The sequence below is a fragment of the Sander vitreus genome, chromosome 12 (genome assembly GCF_031162955.1).
Source record: "Sander vitreus isolate 19-12246 chromosome 12, sanVit1, whole genome shotgun sequence".
NCBI classification, from domain to species: Eukaryota; Metazoa; Chordata; class Actinopteri; order Perciformes; family Percidae; genus Sander; species Sander vitreus.
Window position 1 is genome coordinate 10114777 of NC_135866.1, and position 18956 is coordinate 10133732.

Below are 18956 nucleotides of genomic sequence, written 5' to 3' on the forward strand. Positions count from 1 at the left end.
AAAATGGAAAATGACTGCATACAGTGCCCCAAATCTGCCCCTAACTTCGCTCTTTAACACACACACACACACACACACACACACACACACACAACCCCCCTCTTAATGCCACTAGGCCTCTGCACAGGAAGTGGTTTGACTGAGCGAGATCTACATGATGACGCTATCACCTTGTTCCACTCTAGCTGTTGAAACATGTTGTGCTTAGGGCATCCATATGAGTTTGTACATGTGACAGCCTATTCATCTGTGTTTTCCTGTTCAAACACTGGCACACAGCCATGTTTTTCACTTTTAGACGGACTGTGCTGGTTTAGTAAATTCATGCAGCAGTGTTTATGTGCAGTGTATTCAGTCGGAAATGCAACCGAATCATAAGTGACTGCCGAACAACCAGCAAAAACTCTTCAGCCTGTCCTAGAAAATCCACAGTGCAGTGTTACAAATGCCTGACTTCTGCTTCCTGAATGTAAAAAGCTGCCCCTCCCCCTTCCCTCCTCTCTGTACCCTTGATCACATGTTCCAGTCACCTGACCAGAAATAGGTGGGACCAAGGAGAGCACATGCCGTAGCCAGATGGTGCACTCTAGATGTAGGCTGCTATTTCCAGTTTATAACTCCACATATTTACCCAGACTGAGCACGCTCAATCTCTTATCTGTGGCCAATGTGTCTGTCTGAGATCTGACCTTCAGACTTCCTTTTCACCACTTCTCGTTTCTTACCTTGAGTGAGTCGAAGCAAGCGATGACCCGTCCGTTGTCCACCTGACAGCTCTTGGCCGGATGAGCGAACTTGCACTCCTGGTCCGAGCGTGAGCATGTGCCCCTCTGGAACTCCCTACATACCTCAAGTGTCAGCCACTTTGTGTCACGCATGTGTGCCATGTTCATCGCCATGGCAAAACACTGGCAAAAAGTTATTCCGAGCTGAAATCTGTTCAAGTGTGAATAAAGTACCTCTAGTGTTTTAATTCACAACTTTTAAGTATTTTTTTTGTGTGTGTATTTGTTGTTAAAGTCTGTGATACGTGTATGTGACGTTAAAATGAAACATTCAAAATAAAGTTCCTATCGATTGAGAGGGCTCCTTTTCCAATGCGAAATGTTGCAGTGCGAATGTGATTGGATAATCTTTTGGCTCAACCAACCACAGAATAAGTGTTTATATCCAGGAGACGACTAGCAATGAAGTTGCCGCTCTCTGCCTGACTTTTCTCTCTCAGTGTTTCTTGCTGAACGGTCTCACTTACAACATTCACAAGCCAAGGAGGCAAACAGATGAGCGGGCCAAACAGAGAGCCCTCTGGTTAGGTGCAGTGAAGCAGGCAACAGAGGTGAAAGTCTGGGTGTAGCCTGCTACAGGAAGGTTAAGGACACTGAGGACCGAGTGGAGGCTTAGAGGGCTGAAGGCGAACGTCAAAGGCAAGGTGGGTGAGATGCTGCGTGGGCCTGGTGGTGTGTTGGGCTGCTGTGGTAAGGCTGTTCGGCTGGTGGAGGGCCGTCCGGTGAGGAGAGCTAAGGCTGGAGCCCGGCTGCGAGGAGTGGATGGTGATGGATGAGCAGGTCGGAGCGTAGGCTGCGAGGTGGGTGTGGCCGCTGTCCTTGTACTCGTGTTACTGTGGCAGCAAGCGAGCGAGGCGGGGCGGAGGGTGGAGCTTCAGCTGTAGAAGCAGGTCGAAGCTGCAGCAGACATCAGAGAAGGCACTTCCTCTGGGGAGAGAGAAAGGAGGGAAAGAAAGATTTAAGGTTTATTTCTCTTTCATTTATCTCTCATAGAAGGATCTGACCTGCAGCATTTTTCTTTTAATCTGCTGCTAAGCTATGCAGCTGTGGGCATGAAGAATATGTAAAAATGCCAGAAATGCAGTGGTGTCAGCTGAAACAAATACAACTTTCACCCGCTTTGCAGTCTAAACACACATGGTGCGCAATCACGCTCATCACACCACACCATAAACACACACACACACACACACACACACACACACACACACACACACACACACACACACACACACACACACACACACACACACACACACACACACACACACACAAGCCATTTACAACCTTCCAACTCTTCTGGTCAACGCAGGAAAATCTGATCAAATCCTGTATCACTTACAGTTGAGTACAGCAAAGCCGGCCATTGCAAATGTGTTTAGAGGTGAAAGAAAGGGAAGAGAGTGAAAGCAGAGGGGAAGTCGAGGCAGGGCAGGAGGTTAGTCATTTCCCTTCTTGCGAAGCGGTGTAAGAGTGGGGACCAATGAGTTTGCAGGGTTGCAGCAACATTCTGGGCTGAGCGCCAGGTGAGAGCTGGGGGAGGAGCAAAAAGGAGGCTGACCTGCCTGCTGCTAGAGGAAGAGAAATAGAGAGACAGGCTAAGCTAATCACTATGCTCACTAGTTCTATTGATTTCTCGCGAAACAAATGATGTATTTTTCTAACAAACAACCTTTGATTAAAGACCCTAGATAATATTATTCTCCATGAAATCAAGCATTTCTAAATTAAAAACAGTACCATTATGATCACAGCAAGACTGCGAGGCTCTCACACAGATATGAACTTGCCTGCTGTGATAATATCATGTGTATTTCACTCATAAACCAAACTTCCCATTTATCAAACGCTTTTTTTTTTTTTATGTATTTATTTTATCATATTTGCAGTGGTTTCTATTTTTGGTGAATGCATTGTACGGGGTTTGCTATGGGAATTTGAATGATTGGGCTCCCGTGGGCCTAGTGTGCTCTTATCACACAGGCGGGGTAACTCACCACACCCTGTGTAGAGAAGTGGCTTTTCCCAGAACAGCATGCGCACCTTCAGCAATGCTACCAACCGCTTCTAACTTTACAGCACTGCAACGCTGCAACACGCTATATCAGAGCTCTGCAGCAGTACCGCCCAGGTCATGATGACCCAGCAACATGGATATATGTTACAGAGTGAAGGGAGGGGAAACTGCTTCGTTTCACCTTGGATAACCCCTATGCTAGCAAAAGTAGCTTTACAGCTACAAATGACCTTTGGAGAGCAAGCATAATCATAACACAAACACTACAACTGCCCTACCCCTGCAATACACAGGCTCACACACATTGTCCATATCATGCACTTTAGCGGCTAAAACCAATTAACTTTTCAATAACATTTTCAAAACAACAGAACAGATGTATCACCTTACTGCTAAATATTTTCAAATGACAGATAATAACATTTTATTTGATGATAGGCGGAAATCTTTACATGTCCTTTTTTATAGTATTTTCATGCCAAAAAAAAAAAAACATTTTGAAGTGCGGCAAGATTGAATGTCTTGTTTTGGAACGAGACTTCATCATTTTAGCTTCATCGCTGTGAAAATGTCAAGTCAGCCAAGTCTAATCTCTCTGTGAAAGCCTGTATGCACTAGCACCTGCGTTTTTAATATCATATAATGTTGATATTACAAGTATTTATTGCTACAGCTCAGTCTGATAGGGCTGATGGCAACACACTTTTACTATCCAAATATACATTGTAATAAGTTGAAGTTCAGGTGAGCGTGGATCATCTCAGAACTCATCAGACTCAACTCTAGCCACAGCTGGACACAAAGTAATGAGGTGGAATAGAGATATCTATTATAACATGTTTTAAATTGAAGGTGCCAGGGGCTGTCTTCAATCAAATGAGAGAATGTGATGACTTGATGCATGAAAACGTGCCCCACTGCATTCTGTCTGGCTGCCTAATCTGTTTCTATGGCTGATGAGCACATACTGTATCTATGAGAGAGAGATGATGTAGTATGGTGTAAGACAGTGCCAGAGTGATAATGAGCGCTCATTATGATCCATCATGTCTGGACATGGGTGTCCTTCCCCTATTGATTTCTTCATCTCTATGGTCTTTCTTGTCAGTATGCCACTCCCTCTATCTAATTCCTCTTTAACTGTTCTCTGTCTCCAAAGCATCCATTTCAAATGACTGTTTAATATGATCTACTTCTCTTCTCTAACCACAGAATGTATACTGTTTTTACCAGTGGATCCTACTCTACTTTGGTCTTGCTGTTTTTTTCCCCATCCTCTCCAACTCCGTCCATGCCTCTGCCTTTGTGCCCTCAATGTGACTGTCTGGACTCTGTTCTCATCCAACATCCTCCAGCAGCACTCCCTCTTGCAAGCTGGTGCAAGGTCAACCACACTGGAGGAAGGAAAGATTGCGTGGTGTGTTTGTGCACCATGTTAAAAGGAGGCCAGAGAGAGAGAGAGAAAGAGGGAGAGGGAGAGAGAGGGAGAGAGAGAGAGAGAGAGAGAGAGAGAGAGAGAGAGAGAGAAAGAAAGAAAGAAAGAAAGAAAGAGAGAGAGAGAGAGAGAGACTGTATGCTTCCTATCACCCTTAAGGACACGTGGCAGAAACATTACATGACTGCAAGAAGAGGAAGTGTGTGTCTTCAATATCAGCACATCACCATCAGCTCACAGTCATGTGACACCAGCATATGCCTCAACGGCCCAAACCGTTTCTGACTCAAAAAAGCAAGTCTGACCGTCTTCTATTTTGTCTTGGTTTATGCCGTCGAAATACACTCTTCACCGCCACTGAAAGCGCCAACTTTGCATAACTGCAAAGTTGGCGTTTATTTGCACGGTGCACTGTGATGGATGGTGCTCAGACATTATGAGGTTTTCTTGAACACAGAGAGCTGTATTGTTACTAAGGCATGTCTCAACTGATTGAAAAGTTAGAGCAATCAAAACAACATGCGTTTTGTTAATCTGGGCTGGTCTTGAAGTTGTCAATGTGACTAACTGCTAGAGACAAGAGGGAGTGGTTCACAGTTATGGTAAGACTTCCTGCGCTTCCTGTGCCAAGTGGCACAATAGTTGTCTAGTTTAGCATAGTCTTGCATTGCCAGACCTATCTATACAGCGCTTTGGAGTAAGTTCTGGCTAGAACACATACATAAAAAAAAAACGCTCGGGGTTGTTTGCATTTCTTTAAACCAATCACAATCGTCTTGGGCGGCCCTAAGCTCTGGACGCAGCGACGGTGGCTCTGCGAAATAGTCTCAGGAAGGAACTTGTTCTGGTGGAACATTTGCACCCCGCAAAAGAAAACGCCACATACAATATTAAATGAAGTTAACTGTTAACATGATACAGTAACGTGAGCTATTTAAATTAGCTGGAAACATCATTTGCTTTTATCAGTGTATCACCTTGTGTACTTTGTCCACAGCAATCCCCACCAATTGGTCCCAAAACGTCCCAGTTAGATTGTAAATGCTGTAAACATATTCTTTTTAAATCTTTACAATCATTCCCCGTAAGAACAAAGCAGGTCTGCCTTTTTGCACGTCCCAAATTTTCTTCAAAACTTTTTTAGCGTGTAGCTTGGTAGCTCAAAGTTTGTTTTCGTTTCTGGAAGCGAAGGGATTTTGAGAACGGCAACTCACAGAGAGCAGAAGGTGAGGGACGTCTGGCGTGTGTCTCATGCGCCGGATGTCCCTCCGTCAGGCAATTATACTGGAAATGTACTTGGATTGATCCAGACTAAGTTTAGCATAGCTTAACACCAAAGAGCATGAGTTACTGGAGGCTCTATTCTGCGTAATTGCATATGAAATAAAACACTGGGGTTAACTGATGCAGTATGAGCTTCTAGCTTGGAGTTCCTATCTTCAACATGGACTGCAGAGAAAGAGGCGTCCTTCTCTTTTGGTTTGCTGCTGTTGAGTAAAAGGAGTTGTTTCAGCATATTGACAGAGCTGGAGTCAGGGTGACAGTGTGCTGAGACAGGTCATCTCAGTGGAGGACACTGGAGGAAATGCAACACCCCAAGCACCGCTCTTGCTGCTCCATGTGCTCAGAATATAGCATGTCAATATTGCCCTCACTGACCTTTACGTACACACATACACACCAGCGCATATTTGGACACGTGAGCATGTTCTCCTCGCCGTTTGATCTTTTTCGCTCAAACACACATATACTCAGAGGCTGAGGGCTGCTACTCTATCCACCGTAGCTCTTCTACATCACATGCATCCCTGAGTTAGTTGCATTTCTTCTGGCTGAGTAAACTGCTTTTCTTTTGGTGATGTGACCTTTCATGTTGGTTGAGAGAACGCACCCAGTGAGGTCTGCATAAAATGAGTGTAAAGGCTAAGAATGCATTGTAGAGCCAAATACCATTGTCGGCAGGTGCTGGACCAATAAAGACAGCAATGAAAACATTAGGGAAACGTCTGCACACTGTAGCTCAACTGTGTTGCTATGTTTTTGTATAAGGGCTAGGGCAACAGCAGCACGTTGCATTAAAATGAAATGATGAATACACTATGTATTTATACGATATATTTCTACGTTTTTGAGTGGAGGATATAGATGGAAAGGACAGCCGTGCTCCACAGGGTAAAATCTCCGTCATTTCTTGCTAATTTGAGTATAACCATTGTTAGTATTGTTATCGACCTACTAATCATAGCAAGTCGTCATCTCCTCTCAACTATTAGTTTAACGGACTTATTTGTCATCGGATTAAATAACGTGGTTCTGAAAGTGAGTCTTCGGCTAGGAACGCACAACAAACAATGCCTATTGACTCCTCCGAGAGCAAACCTCTGGAGACAATTAGATCTCTTGTTTAGCATAAATGGACAGAGCTATGCACACACACACACGCGCACACACACACACACACACACACACACACACACACACACACACACACCTATACAAACACACAAACCTCTATGTGTGCTTAAGTTGTGGTGAATATCTGTGTGCAACTCTTTGCATCTTTCTGTGTGTGTATATATAATGATGTGGTAAAGTCAATAGGCAGTGAGGATAATGGCTGGCCTTATGGTTTAAAGTGACTATATGTAACTTTGTAATGTTTCTGAAACTGTGTAATGTTCCATCTGATGATCATAAATGACCTGTAACAGCAAACGAGACTAACAGAAAAGAACACTAGTTTTATATAGTTTTTGTTAATGCCTCTGCCCGGGTCCGATTTTTCCCGCAAAGTCACAAAATGATTTTACGACTGGTAGACGGCGCTACAGAGCCCACATTCTGACGGGTCACAGATTTCAGGGTAACATCGGAAAAGCCTGTGTTAGTGAGTATCCAGCCAGGTAAAAGGTAGCAGGAGATGTCTTTATTGTATTTATTTTTTATTTTAGAAGTTATCTGCTGTAGTTATGGCTGATACTGGGGCAGGGTCAACACAGAAAAGAAGGAAATTAAACGAAGAACAACTAAAAGCTAAAAGAGAAAGTGACAGATGACGGGCGAAACCCCGGGTCTATCTAGGTCAGGCTTTCAGCAGATGGAGACAATTACGAGATTGTAAATGATTCAAAAACGTCCTCGAATTGCCCCTCAGGTATGGAATATGTCTATTTCATTCATAAAATAATGTAACAATGCGTGATGTGGTTGTACGTCAGTAGCCTGTATTAACGCAGACGTTTTATTCCTTTTAGTCCGTGTTTGTGTTGGCCTCCTATTTTCTTTTCCCTTGTCCCCCTGTACCTGTGTAAAGCGTCCATGGGTTTCATAAAGCGCTATATTAATCTAAGTTATTACTAAGTTGGTTGCTACAACAATCTCAATGCTTTGGCTCGTGACACAGTGACAGTGATAATGTTACCCGGTTTAGCTCACGAGACATCCAAAGTAGGCTACGTTACCGTATGCAACATTTGAAATGCATCAATGCATCTGTAACGTTTTCTTTTATTGTAAATGAATGATTTTCTGTCTGACCAAAATATTCATCACGACTATATGACCTCCTGGTAACATTAATCTACAGCGGGCAATACAGCACCGTCAAGAAAAGACCTTTACTACAGCAGGTGTGGTAAAAACACTACCGCTTTTGTCCAAAGCAACCGCTATGATCAACACAAACTGAAAGTTACATTCAGCCACTTTAATGAGTGGCTCATTGGCTCACATTTATGTTGTCTGTGTCAATGTGCTGGGACAAAGTTCCACATGTACAGACCGGTTTCACGTTTAAGTAAAACTTGAAAAAATTAGAGGAAAAACATGGCAAATGCAAAGAATGAATGGTTTGATGAGGACTTCAATTATGTGAGTTGTATGCCATGACCTTAGCCGTCACCAATTGAACACCTGTGGGAGATTTTGGACAGGTTTATTAGAGACGAGTAAAATCGATGTTTTATTAAAGCTGTTACGGCAGATGATGGTGGACAAACACCTTACTATGAAGCTTTTCATGTTATTTTCCCCCCTTTAATTTGCACCCATCTGTATATATACACAGGTATTGCCTAACCTAGTTGTTATCCCATATACAGACATAAATATAAACAGTAGGCCAATGAAATAATTATATTTTTGACCTAATTGTTGCTGTGACTTTTCCAAACACATCACAGCAGTTTTGTGTAACTAAAATTGGCTGAAAAGTAGCACAAACTTTTAGTCTCAAACCACACGCTTACTGATTACTGATTTTATTACATCTTTGCACATATCTTAGCCTGGTTGACACCAGACCCTTCTCGGTTGTAACTGAGAGTGGGTCTGGGGGCGTCACCAACGGACGCTGCTCAAATGCCTCTGGGCGCAATTGGATAGTCCATAAACCAATCAGACCAACGATCCGGGTGATGTAGCAGCGACAGCGGCATCAACGGGTTGCTGCGCTTCGGTGGCCGTCATGTTGAACGTAAACAAAAAGCTGCTTGCTTTGCTTTTTCCTTAATGGAAAAATTGGAAATGGGCTTGAATGGGCTCTTGGCCAGACGGACTTGCGGAAGTTCATCAGGGTTTTCCCAGGCTACACATATCTATCTATCTATCTATCTATCTATCTATCTATCTATCTATCTATCTATCTCACATACATTTAGAACAGAATATTTTTCATTTCTGAGCATACAACATGGTGTCTTTTCATGTATGTAGGCTGTGTGCCTTCTGGTAATGGCTTTACCACATGTAAGACATTCGCTTCTTTATCAGTATATTACATGCAAACATACTTCACCAGTGACCAATTTCATCTTCTGCACTAGTTATCTGTATCATTTTAATCAATTTCATGGAGGACAGGCCATGCTAATGTACCCACATCCACTGGCTGGTGTTGGGGCCTGCTTCTAATATACCGAGGCAAACAGAACCAGTGCAGTTCCAATCATAGAAACAAAGGCTAGGCAGCGGGATAGCTACAAAGAGACTGTGAGTGAGAGAATGTGACTATTGGGGCAGGATTGTGTTATTAAATGTTATAGCCATCTATCTCTGCTTCAGAGATGGAGAGGTTTAAAGACGTCAAGGCTGTAAGCAGGAGCTGATTCAACTGGGCTGAAGAAGAACAAGGGCAGGCTTGTGTTGACACGTGTACTTCTGGACAGAACAGCAAAGAAATAACGAGACACTTATTACTGACTGCACAAACGGCAGCTTCGACATGCTGCTCGCCCTGCTTATTATTACTGTTGTGTGGTTCAGATACAGGTGGACGCTGACTTTGCTTCCTCTCCACTGCATTATCTGATAAATAAGTATTACTGACTACCTGAAAAGAATAGAAATAGGTACATATTATGGCAAGTTAACGACTCCACCGTGTTTCTTACAGTGGCTGAAGTCAATTCATTTATAGCTTCGCTTGAAATAACGTCAAGTGGAAGGTGTCTTACTCATCCAAAGTTGTGTCAAAGTGTTGCTCAGAGGGGTTGAAATGTGGTCACAACACAGTAGGAACATACAGTGAAGCCCTCGTGTAATAAAGGCTTAACCTGTCAGCGCAGATTCAGCCATGCACGTAATCCTGTCCGTAGGGCAGATCCTAGCTTATAGGCAACACACATAAATGCAGAGCAATTTGTACCCAAGTTCACATACAACAAACCACAGAGAGAGCTATATCACCTTTGACATTATTGGCCATAATATTCATATTGACAATAACAACAGCACGCTCCTCAGGCTTAATAAAATTGATAGTCTACCAGCAGCAGAGCTACCATGAGGATTTTAGAAAGTCTCAACAATGCAATCTGCCACACATCTGTCTGTGTTGCGCTTGCTTGCATATGTGTACTTGTGTGTGAGTGCTACTGTCTGAGCCACCCTGAATTCCTCCAAGTCACAACAACAACAACATTCCTCATCATTGCCCCAACCACGGACACACCACCATGAGGAAACCCAGAGAGGCGAGCGGGAGGAGGGCAGAGGTGGCGAGGAGAGGGACAAAGAGGGGAGAGAAAGAAAGGCTGAAGTTTAAAGCTCTGAAGATCCTCTGGCTTTCACATACCATATGTATTTTACCAGAATCATGTCCTGCTGTTATTATTTTTAGACTCTCCGAAATTAAGAATGGCACTAAAAAAACCTTTAAATTATTGTTTCTAACAAATAGCAGGTTATTATTGCATGTAAGAAAACACTTTGAGTCTGTTTACCTTGGCACGATCCACACAGACAAACTTAACTCAACTCCTGAAAGAAAGAAAACCATCACAGGGCAATCTCACGTTATCTCCCAAAGCCTTAATAAAGTACGAAGGTACTTACTTTCACTCCAGTTTAAACACAAACAAGTAAAATCCCTCCATTTACTGGTTCTCCTTCTCCCTGTCTTTCTCGTTCCTGCCCCTCTTTCCTTCTGCCTTCAACTTTCTTCCTCTCTCTCAGCTACTCCCCCTCTGTCAGACGCATGAAAACACTCACTTAGTCACACACACACACACACACACACACACACACACACACACACACACACACACACACACACACACACACACAGACAGAGTCACCCTCTCACACACTCTCTCCTCCCGCGACCCGGAATGCTTGGCAAGATCCGACTGTACTGAAATACTGTGCTCACCATATAAGGTAGCAGCAGCTCCACATGTCACACGTAATTTACATGCAGCCAGGCAGGAGTTTTGCCTTACACAGCACACACACACGTAGACATACACAAACACACATGCTAAACCATGCTTCTCCCTTTAGGCTGACGCAGCAAGGCAGGGAAGAGGTACAAGAGAATCAAATTTACCATTCTCCTTGTTAACCAAGCCCTGCAGGATAACTCCCAACATGTCCAATGTTGAGTCAGACGGAGGGAATGAATGCTGAGTGGGTGATCTATTGATTCTCTCTACTGCTTCCTGGAACAACCATGGTCCTCCAAACACACACACACACACACACACACACACACACACACACACACACACACACGAGAAAATTTTCTTGCTAACTAGCGCTACCCTCAGGAAGTAGCTATTGTGTGACTGTCTGCTTTGAGCCAAGAATGTGTCTTACTGTGTGTGTCTGTCTGTGTGTGTATGTGCATGCTTGTTTGCCTATATCTATGAAACAAGCAGGAACAGATCAATGTTAACCCTGTGGCCCACATACTGAACATGCACGCGCGCACACCCACGCACACACACACACACACACACACACACACACACACACACACACACACACACACACACACACACACACACAAAGGCAAGCAATCCCCATATCTCTACCTATGTTTCAGTACAGGCGCTTACTTTGGAAAGTAAAGACTGCAGCACACACAGGAGGAAAGATCTAGATAAACCAATGAGACAAGGAGGTAGGTTATGAACCAAGCTCTTACCTCTCACATAGCTCTCCAGTTTGTGTGTGTGTATGTGCGTTTGCTTCCGCGTGTCGATTGACTCTGTGTTTATGCGTGTGTTCAGACAGGCCGCGACAGCAGACCCCCAGGCACCGGCTGGACCATTCTCAGGCAGGCAGGCAGAGCGCAGCTAGGCAGAGCGACTGGCAGAAGACAGGCAAGCGAGTGAATCAGCAGCGAATGAGTAGAGGAGCTGTGCTGAGCCGAGCACCAGAGTGTGAGAGAGAGAAAGAGAGAGAGAGAGAGAGAGAGAGAGAGAGAGAGAGAGAGAGAGAGAGAAAGACAGAGAGAGAGCGAGAGAGAGATAGAGGGAGGGAGGAAGAGAGAGAGCAGGAGTGTTTGTCTGTGTAATTGTGTGTGTGTGTGTGTGTGTGTGTGTGTGCGTGCGTGCGTGTGTGTGTGTGTGTGTGTGTCTACGTTGCAGCGTTGGCTGTGTGCGCTAGTGTCTCCCCACCCCTGCCTCTTGAAGTGGCTGTGCGGAGCTGTGCTGAGATGGGCTGGGCTGTGTCTCTACTGACTCCACAGCCTCTGGATCGTGTGTCTGCTGCCTGACGAAAGTGGTGCTCGCTGGGTGGCAGTAGCAACAGCTGTGGAGGAGGAGGAGGAGGAGGAAGAAGAGGAGGAGTGACTGCACTGAGCATACAGATCCTGCAGTCCCTTCTCCCTCCCTCTCTTTCTTGCTGAAGGCTGGCCACGCCCCCCCTTAAACAACACCAGGAAGTGCTGGTTCAGTTACAGCAACACTGCCCTTGCCTATCCAGTGAAGCTGAGGAAGGAGAGAGGGAAGAGGAAGGGAGGAAGGAAACATTGGGAAAGCACAGCAAGACGATAAAGAAGGATAAAAGAAGGGAAATCAGTCACAGAAAAAGCAAGAGCGACAAAGGGCATTAGAAATGAAAGCTGGGATAGTGATGAGGAAAGAGTGAGACAGAAACGAGTGAAAGAAGGGATTTAATGAGGTCAGGACGAATAAGGAGAAAAACAGCAGTTGGAATAAAAAGAACAGATTAAGGGGTGTGGAGGAAAGAAATATAGAAAGAAATTGACAGGGAGTTTGCGACAGATTAGGTCTGGCTTGTGTCAGGATCCCCTCTTCTGCTGTGGCATGCAACCCTCTAACACCTCAGCTCAGCCTCACACTCACAGCTCTTGCCCACACTACAAAAGCAGGATACATTGAACTGCACCAAATCACATTGGACTACGCTAGTAAGTGGTTACACATTCAGAGTAATACAGAGTGTGTAAATACTCAGGAAATGGCTATTCAAAAAGATGCAGACCAGTGCAGTTTGGTTGCAAGTCAGCAACAGCAACATACTATAAAAACTGGGACAACAATGAGGCAACTGCTGCTGCCAACTTTCCTGGATTGTTGTTGACCCAAGGCTTCTGCCACCAGAACCCATGCATCCAGGGGAAAGCCAGAGAGGCTAAAAGAGCCTCCAAGAATTTGATTTGGACCTAATGCTGCAATATCCAGTAGCCATGGAGATAGTGGCCTTGGCATCTGCAGGAATCTTTACAGATTTTGAACTGTGTTCTGGCGCCAAGTTTTCTGTCTGATCCTGCATATTGTCAGTGACTCACTTATTGTGATCAAGGAGAAATTATATTCATAATGCTGCCTGAACTGACATTAGCTTTGCAATGTATTTTCATTTTGAAAAAAACAAATTCCACACACTGCAGCTGAATTCAGTTGGACTGAGATCACACCTGCATCCATATTCGCAGAGAGATGTAAGAAACCTTTCTTTCTTTGGTGTATTTAACATGTATAATACTGCGAACAATACCCCAATGCTTCTCCTATGTAAAACTGTAACACCTGACTTTCTGTTCCACCCCTTCTTTCTCTCTCTGGACCAGTTTCTATAGCTGCACAGCTCTGTTTAATACATCGCTGGTGATAAGTCATCTCTAATTTACACAGCAGGCCCTTAAACCCCCAGTGACAATTTGTGGTAGAGCCCCAGCAGCAGTGCTAACCTTTTACCTAGCCAATATTCGGGTGCAATGTGCCTGTGTACTCAGGGAGAACAGATGTTGTATAGTCCAGACAAAAGGAAGATGTCATAGGATGCCATAGTACTGTTTTTCTGAGTTGATCAAATTTAGATAGACAGTGCCATTGTTAGCTACAACAGCAAAGTGCATGCCTTAATCTATTTCCAACCGTCATTCATTAGTGAAGGAAGGAGATCCATTTCCAACTATGGAAACGGCCCTGCTAGAACACATACAGTATGTCTTTTAGATTAGCAGAGCAATCTGTTTGACTGCTGATCAATGGAAGCAGCAGGTCACTCGAACCTCCGAATGGAGTTTTCCTTGACCCATAATGAAGAACCGTGGTGATTGATGTTGTTCTGGCTCAATAGGAGACACATTAGCAACGCCTCCAAAGATCTGGGCGTTCTGTGAAATTCAGCCACTGACGTGGAATTTCCCCTCTTCTACTGCAGCTGAGTGTATGCCAGTGCTTCTGCTACTTTCGGTCTCTGCGTCTCTCTTTTACTCGTCTGACCTGCTGCTCCATATTTCCTATTCATAATCATTCTTTATATGTTCTCTATGAGTCTGTGTTTTCATCACTTTGTCTCGCTCATGACTACATCTTAATTTAACTAAATTTCCCCACAAACAACCACAAGCACTTGGCTATTTCTCACAACCCGCAGATATTCCCCTAGTCTAATCAGATGTACAAAATGAATATAGAGCCAAACTTTGCAGTTACCAGAAGGTTTGCTCATTCAGTTCTACAAGTGTATTCAACATATAATCTTAGGAGCCCATTTCTCCTTTTCTAGTTTTTGTTTTTTAAGTCATTTTTTGTAACTTCCTGCTCGTGTTTCTTGTGTGTCTTACAGATAAGAGGATGATCAATGAGGCCGTGGAGCTGTTTAGGTATGAGCAAAGAGCGACAGGCATCAACATCCTGGGGTTGAGCAAACTGTTACCCAACTGAAAACAGGAAGAGGTGTGTGTATGTGGTGTAGTTGAAGGGGAATTCCACCGATTTTACACATTTAGATCAGTGAACTAGTCATGGGGAGAGAGTCTGAGAAAGTAACCCTAAAAATGTCATTATCAAGTTGCATTTTCTGTTGCATCAGTTTTGTTCATTCTTTTTTATTATCTGTATTTTGCGAGTCCTACAAATATATGAAAGTAAAGTCCTAAATTGCAGAGTAAAAGAGTAATGTAATAAGGAAAGAATCCCCTCACACTCTATTCTTCACACAACACATTAACCCTAAACCAAGACAGTCTGGAATGGGTGACCCTTCTGCCTCTGTCAAGCCATCAAATCCTAACCCTTCACATTCGTCCACCCTTATTTTTTCTCCCTCCTCCCTGATGAATGCAACTTTCCACCTTAAGCTTCCCTATCATCTCAGCGCTCTGCTATTTCCCAGCACTCTGTAAATGACATTGGCTGGCTGATGTGAACTCTCACTCCACTGAGGAAATGTCCTAGAGCTCTTGTGTGCCAAAATCTGACGGCTCATCTATCACTAAGGCCGCAAATACACATTACACTCCCATTACAGACCATCACAGCAACAACTGTAACGGTACACGGTCTTGCGGAAAGGCCCACAGCAGGGAGCTGCATTCAATGTCAGCCATTTCACTCTAGCTTATTTTGGAGGCCGCATAATGAGAAAACAAAACATTGCTTTGAAAAAATATCTACACCTCAAACAACTTTTGTTATATGTGACTTTAGAATACGTGGGGAGTATCCTACCTAAACAAAATACACATTACTAAAAATGTACATAACAGTGGGACAAATTGTAAATGTGTGTATGACAGTGTGGAAAATTGCAGTCCACTTCCTCTGCTGCATAATTGTGGTTTTCTCTTAACTTCGCTCCACCAACAGCAGGTGCGATTCAAGCTGTCAGGTTTGAAATACAGAGAGGAAATAGCACACTGTCTTGTCCCCATCTGAGACCATTGTGTGTGTATGTGTGTGTGTGTGTGTGTGTGTGTGTGTGTGTGTGTGTGTGTATATGTGTGCGTGTGTATGTGCACCATTTAAGCTTATCTTGAAGATAAAATAAAAACAAATGGAAACACCCTTTGCAAAGAGGTCTTTAACTCCAGCTTCCAGCTATTTTTCTGTCTAAATGTAGCCTGCAGATACACTGCTGCGAATATCAAATAAACGCTACTTACATCCCAATCTTCTTACAAACTTTATATCGCCATACAAAGTTGTATAAAGAGACAAATACTGCAAATGTTGGTTTTCCTACAGCTGACAAACTTAACGTCTTTGCAAAGTATCAGAGAAAAAAACTTTGTTTGTTGAAAAAAAGGAATCTTTATCAACTACAATTATGAAATTGTATAAAACGAATCAATTGAAAACACTAAATAATACCAAAAGCCATTTAAAGTGGTCAACAGACATGAATACTACAGAAAGTGATTTTATAGCCAGTGAGCTTACCTGTGTGTCTGTCTAGCGCTGACGTGCCACTGGGATAGACAAAGTCATTTCAATACAGGTCACACTGACGCAATGCACTATGGGACGAACTAACATCTTCATTTCACTCTTCCTCTACTTCTCTCGCTCTCATCTCTCTCACTCTCATAATAGCACCTTCTGCTTGGCAACGGCCATACCACAAATGTGGTCAGGTTTACAGCGAACCATCACTGCGCAACATCAAGTCTCCATGACAACCACTCCTTATCTAATTTGCATCTTCTGCTTGCATTATCTACTGATGCCAAATATGGTCACCTTGTTATTTCCTCCCTCCTCTCTCTGCATCCCCTTTTGTTTTGTTTTTTTTACTTCCTCTTTGCCTCACATTGTGAGAACTGTGTGTACTTTGTGTCTAATGTATATGCGCACACAGACATGTACGCATGCTTGCAGCCTGTGAGTGTGTGAAAAGAGGAAGTGCCTGTGACATTAGACCAGTTTGTAGCCTGAGAGATAAGCAGTGAAACAGCGTTTTAAATCAGGAAGTGGAGTGTTGTAAAGGCTGCTGTTGAGGGAATTGAAAAATAAAGGGCACCTACAGTATGTTATCACAATCCACCCATGGCAGGTACATCGTCACAGGATTTCACTTACCCCCTCGGTTCTTCTTCTGTGAAGTTGGTGAGAGAATTTGGCCACCTCCTCTTCCTCCCCCAAGGACTGTGCCTATCAAACTATCACTGGAATGTTGAACCAGGCCCCTGGAGCCCACACATACAGCAACACTCAGCAGCACTCAGCACCTGTCTCCGACTGCCAGCACAGAGAAAGAGACGCGGTCAATCACACTGGACAGCACAGCAAAGAGGAAAGAGCAGCGGAGAGTGGGAGGCAGAAAAGCATTTTATCAACAGAAAAAGACATACTGAGCAGGTTGAATGTCATGTGCAACACATCACATGATGGCTAAAGCACATCATTTGTTGAACGTAACACATCATTATTAAAACAATTGTGAAATCTTGGCATATTTACTATAAACAAAAAAAGGTCAGGACGCGTTGCAGCCTCTCTCTCTCTCTCATGTCAATGTTATTGTGTTTTTACATGTTGCAAACATAATGTTGCTATCACACTACAACCTTGAAGCTAGTACACACTGGATATAAAGAGCTTATCAGAGCAAACTAGGATGAAGATGAATTTGACAATTTCAGAGACCTTATTTCTGGCATATTGGTGACTTTTTTAAGACGAATAAAAATGTAGCTATCACAGTGCATCTGCACTATTTAACGACATTTCACAATTACATTTGATACCATAAAGCAGTTCTGTACCCCTTTTGGACACAAGATGATTAAAAGATTAGAATTCTGTTAAATAAAATGATGTTTAGTTTTTACAACGTTTCTCTAATTTGTGCTAATTATACCCCTTCAGGCATCTCATAATCCCCAAGAGAAAGCTATCTGAGAAAAAAAATAATGTATCTTTAGTGGATTGGCTAATAACGTGTGTTATCCTTATTTTAAGGGGTCACAAGCCAAAAACATTGGGACCCCCTGCCATACAGCAATATAGCCGATTTATTTCTTGCAAAAACCAACAGAGCATGTTGTGTTGTTTGTTGACAGTAATAATACTATCACTAACGTTGATCTGGTAATGATGATGATGATGATGATGATGATGATTACAGTTTTTCTTGATTGCTTTGACCTGCTTAAAGAAACTGGGATCCACTCGGTTTTCATCATCACTGTCTCAGCAGAGCAGAAGACACCTCTTTGCAAATGTGTGTGTCAACCCTTTCTCATTGGATTGACACACACTCATTTCCCCCACCCTTTTGCAGAACAGTTAACACGGCTGTCATTCAAGCAGTCCAAACACCATTGTTTTAGCTATGGTAACCAAACAGAAACCATCTGTTCCTAACTATAAGAAACTACCTACATCAGTATGAAATCACTGAAGCACCTGTTCACACAAATCTTCAATTAGCAGTCAGTGCAGACAGAAGAGACTGAGTATCAATAGTGGCTATTTCTTATACTCTACAGTAATAGATGTTTATACGTTACTGTAATAGATTTTATTTTTATTTTCTTAATTTCTTATACTCTAATAGATTTTATTTTGGTTTACATGTATTATGTGTAATATTTACAGTATTTCAGTTTTCAGCCACAGTTTGAAATAAGAATGGACGGAATCAATAAAATTTGCATCAACGCATTTCTGATTCTGGATCCAATTCTCTGCTGGAAGGCAAATTTGACAACAAATGGCATGAAAGCTACGTAGAGTAATAGACTACAGTGACAAGCAGTGGTGCGCTGATTCACACTGATTGCTCTATTTTGTATTTTGTTGTCCACTGTGTAATGGTTGATTGGAAGAGCTCATACACTTGTTTTCAAGTTGTGTTGTTTGAAGGAAAATGAGCTTTTGTTGCATAATGTTTTGGCACGGTTAGTAGGGTTGGGCATCGAGAACCGATTCCTACTTGGAATCGGTTCAAAAATTACGATTCCATCGGAATCGTTTCTTTATTGGAATCGTTTAGAATCGTTTAGAGAATTAGTTTCAAATCCGATCATCGCTTCCCAATTTCCCAAAAACATGCGTAAGTTTTGGTTTCCGTAGCGGCCAGGCGCTTGTTGCGTTGCAGCCTTGGAGTGCAGTAAGCAGCGCTCTAGTGTGGCTTTATTTTATGTTGAAAAAGCAGTAAAACTGCACCATTGACTCAAAATAAAACTTTGCTCTTATTTGTGAAAATAGGCATGTGATCCGTTTAAACTCCACACCTC

General features: G+C 43.1%; 1 protein-coding gene and 1 long non-coding RNA gene across 16 annotated transcripts in view; one reads left to right on the forward strand and one right to left on the reverse strand.

Annotated features, from left to right (window-relative positions):
• mbnl1 (muscleblind-like splicing regulator 1) overlaps positions 1 to 16818 on the reverse strand; it is a 48183-nt gene extending 31365 nt beyond the window's left edge. For 2 of the 14 annotated variants that reach the window (XM_078263697.1, XM_078263692.1), the window contains exons 1-2: positions 10571 to 10843; positions 726 to 1712 (exon numbers count right to left, since the gene is read on the reverse strand). In XM_078263697.1, the coding sequence (XP_078119823.1) occupies positions 726 to 899 (174 nt within the window). In that variant the 5' untranslated portion in view covers positions 900 to 1712; positions 10571 to 10843. Of the gene's footprint in view, positions 1 to 725; positions 1713 to 2127; positions 2231 to 10570; positions 10846 to 11063; positions 11089 to 11663; positions 11844 to 16155; positions 16266 to 16794 lie in introns of those variants that run through there. The other 12 variants (XM_078263700.1, XM_078263694.1, XM_078263703.1 and 9 more) reach the window with 9 other exon arrangements.
• Positions 11227 to 17194, forward strand: LOC144526303 (uncharacterized). Of its 2 annotated transcripts, none has more exons than XR_013502745.1 (2): positions 11227 to 11639; positions 14561 to 17194. It is a non-coding gene; the product is annotated as an uncharacterized LOC144526303 (long non-coding RNA). The 2 variants fall into 2 exon arrangements; XR_013502744.1 differs by lacking the exon at positions 11227 to 11639 and adding an exon at positions 11953 to 13427.
• Positions 17195 to 18956: the final 1762 nt, after the last annotated feature.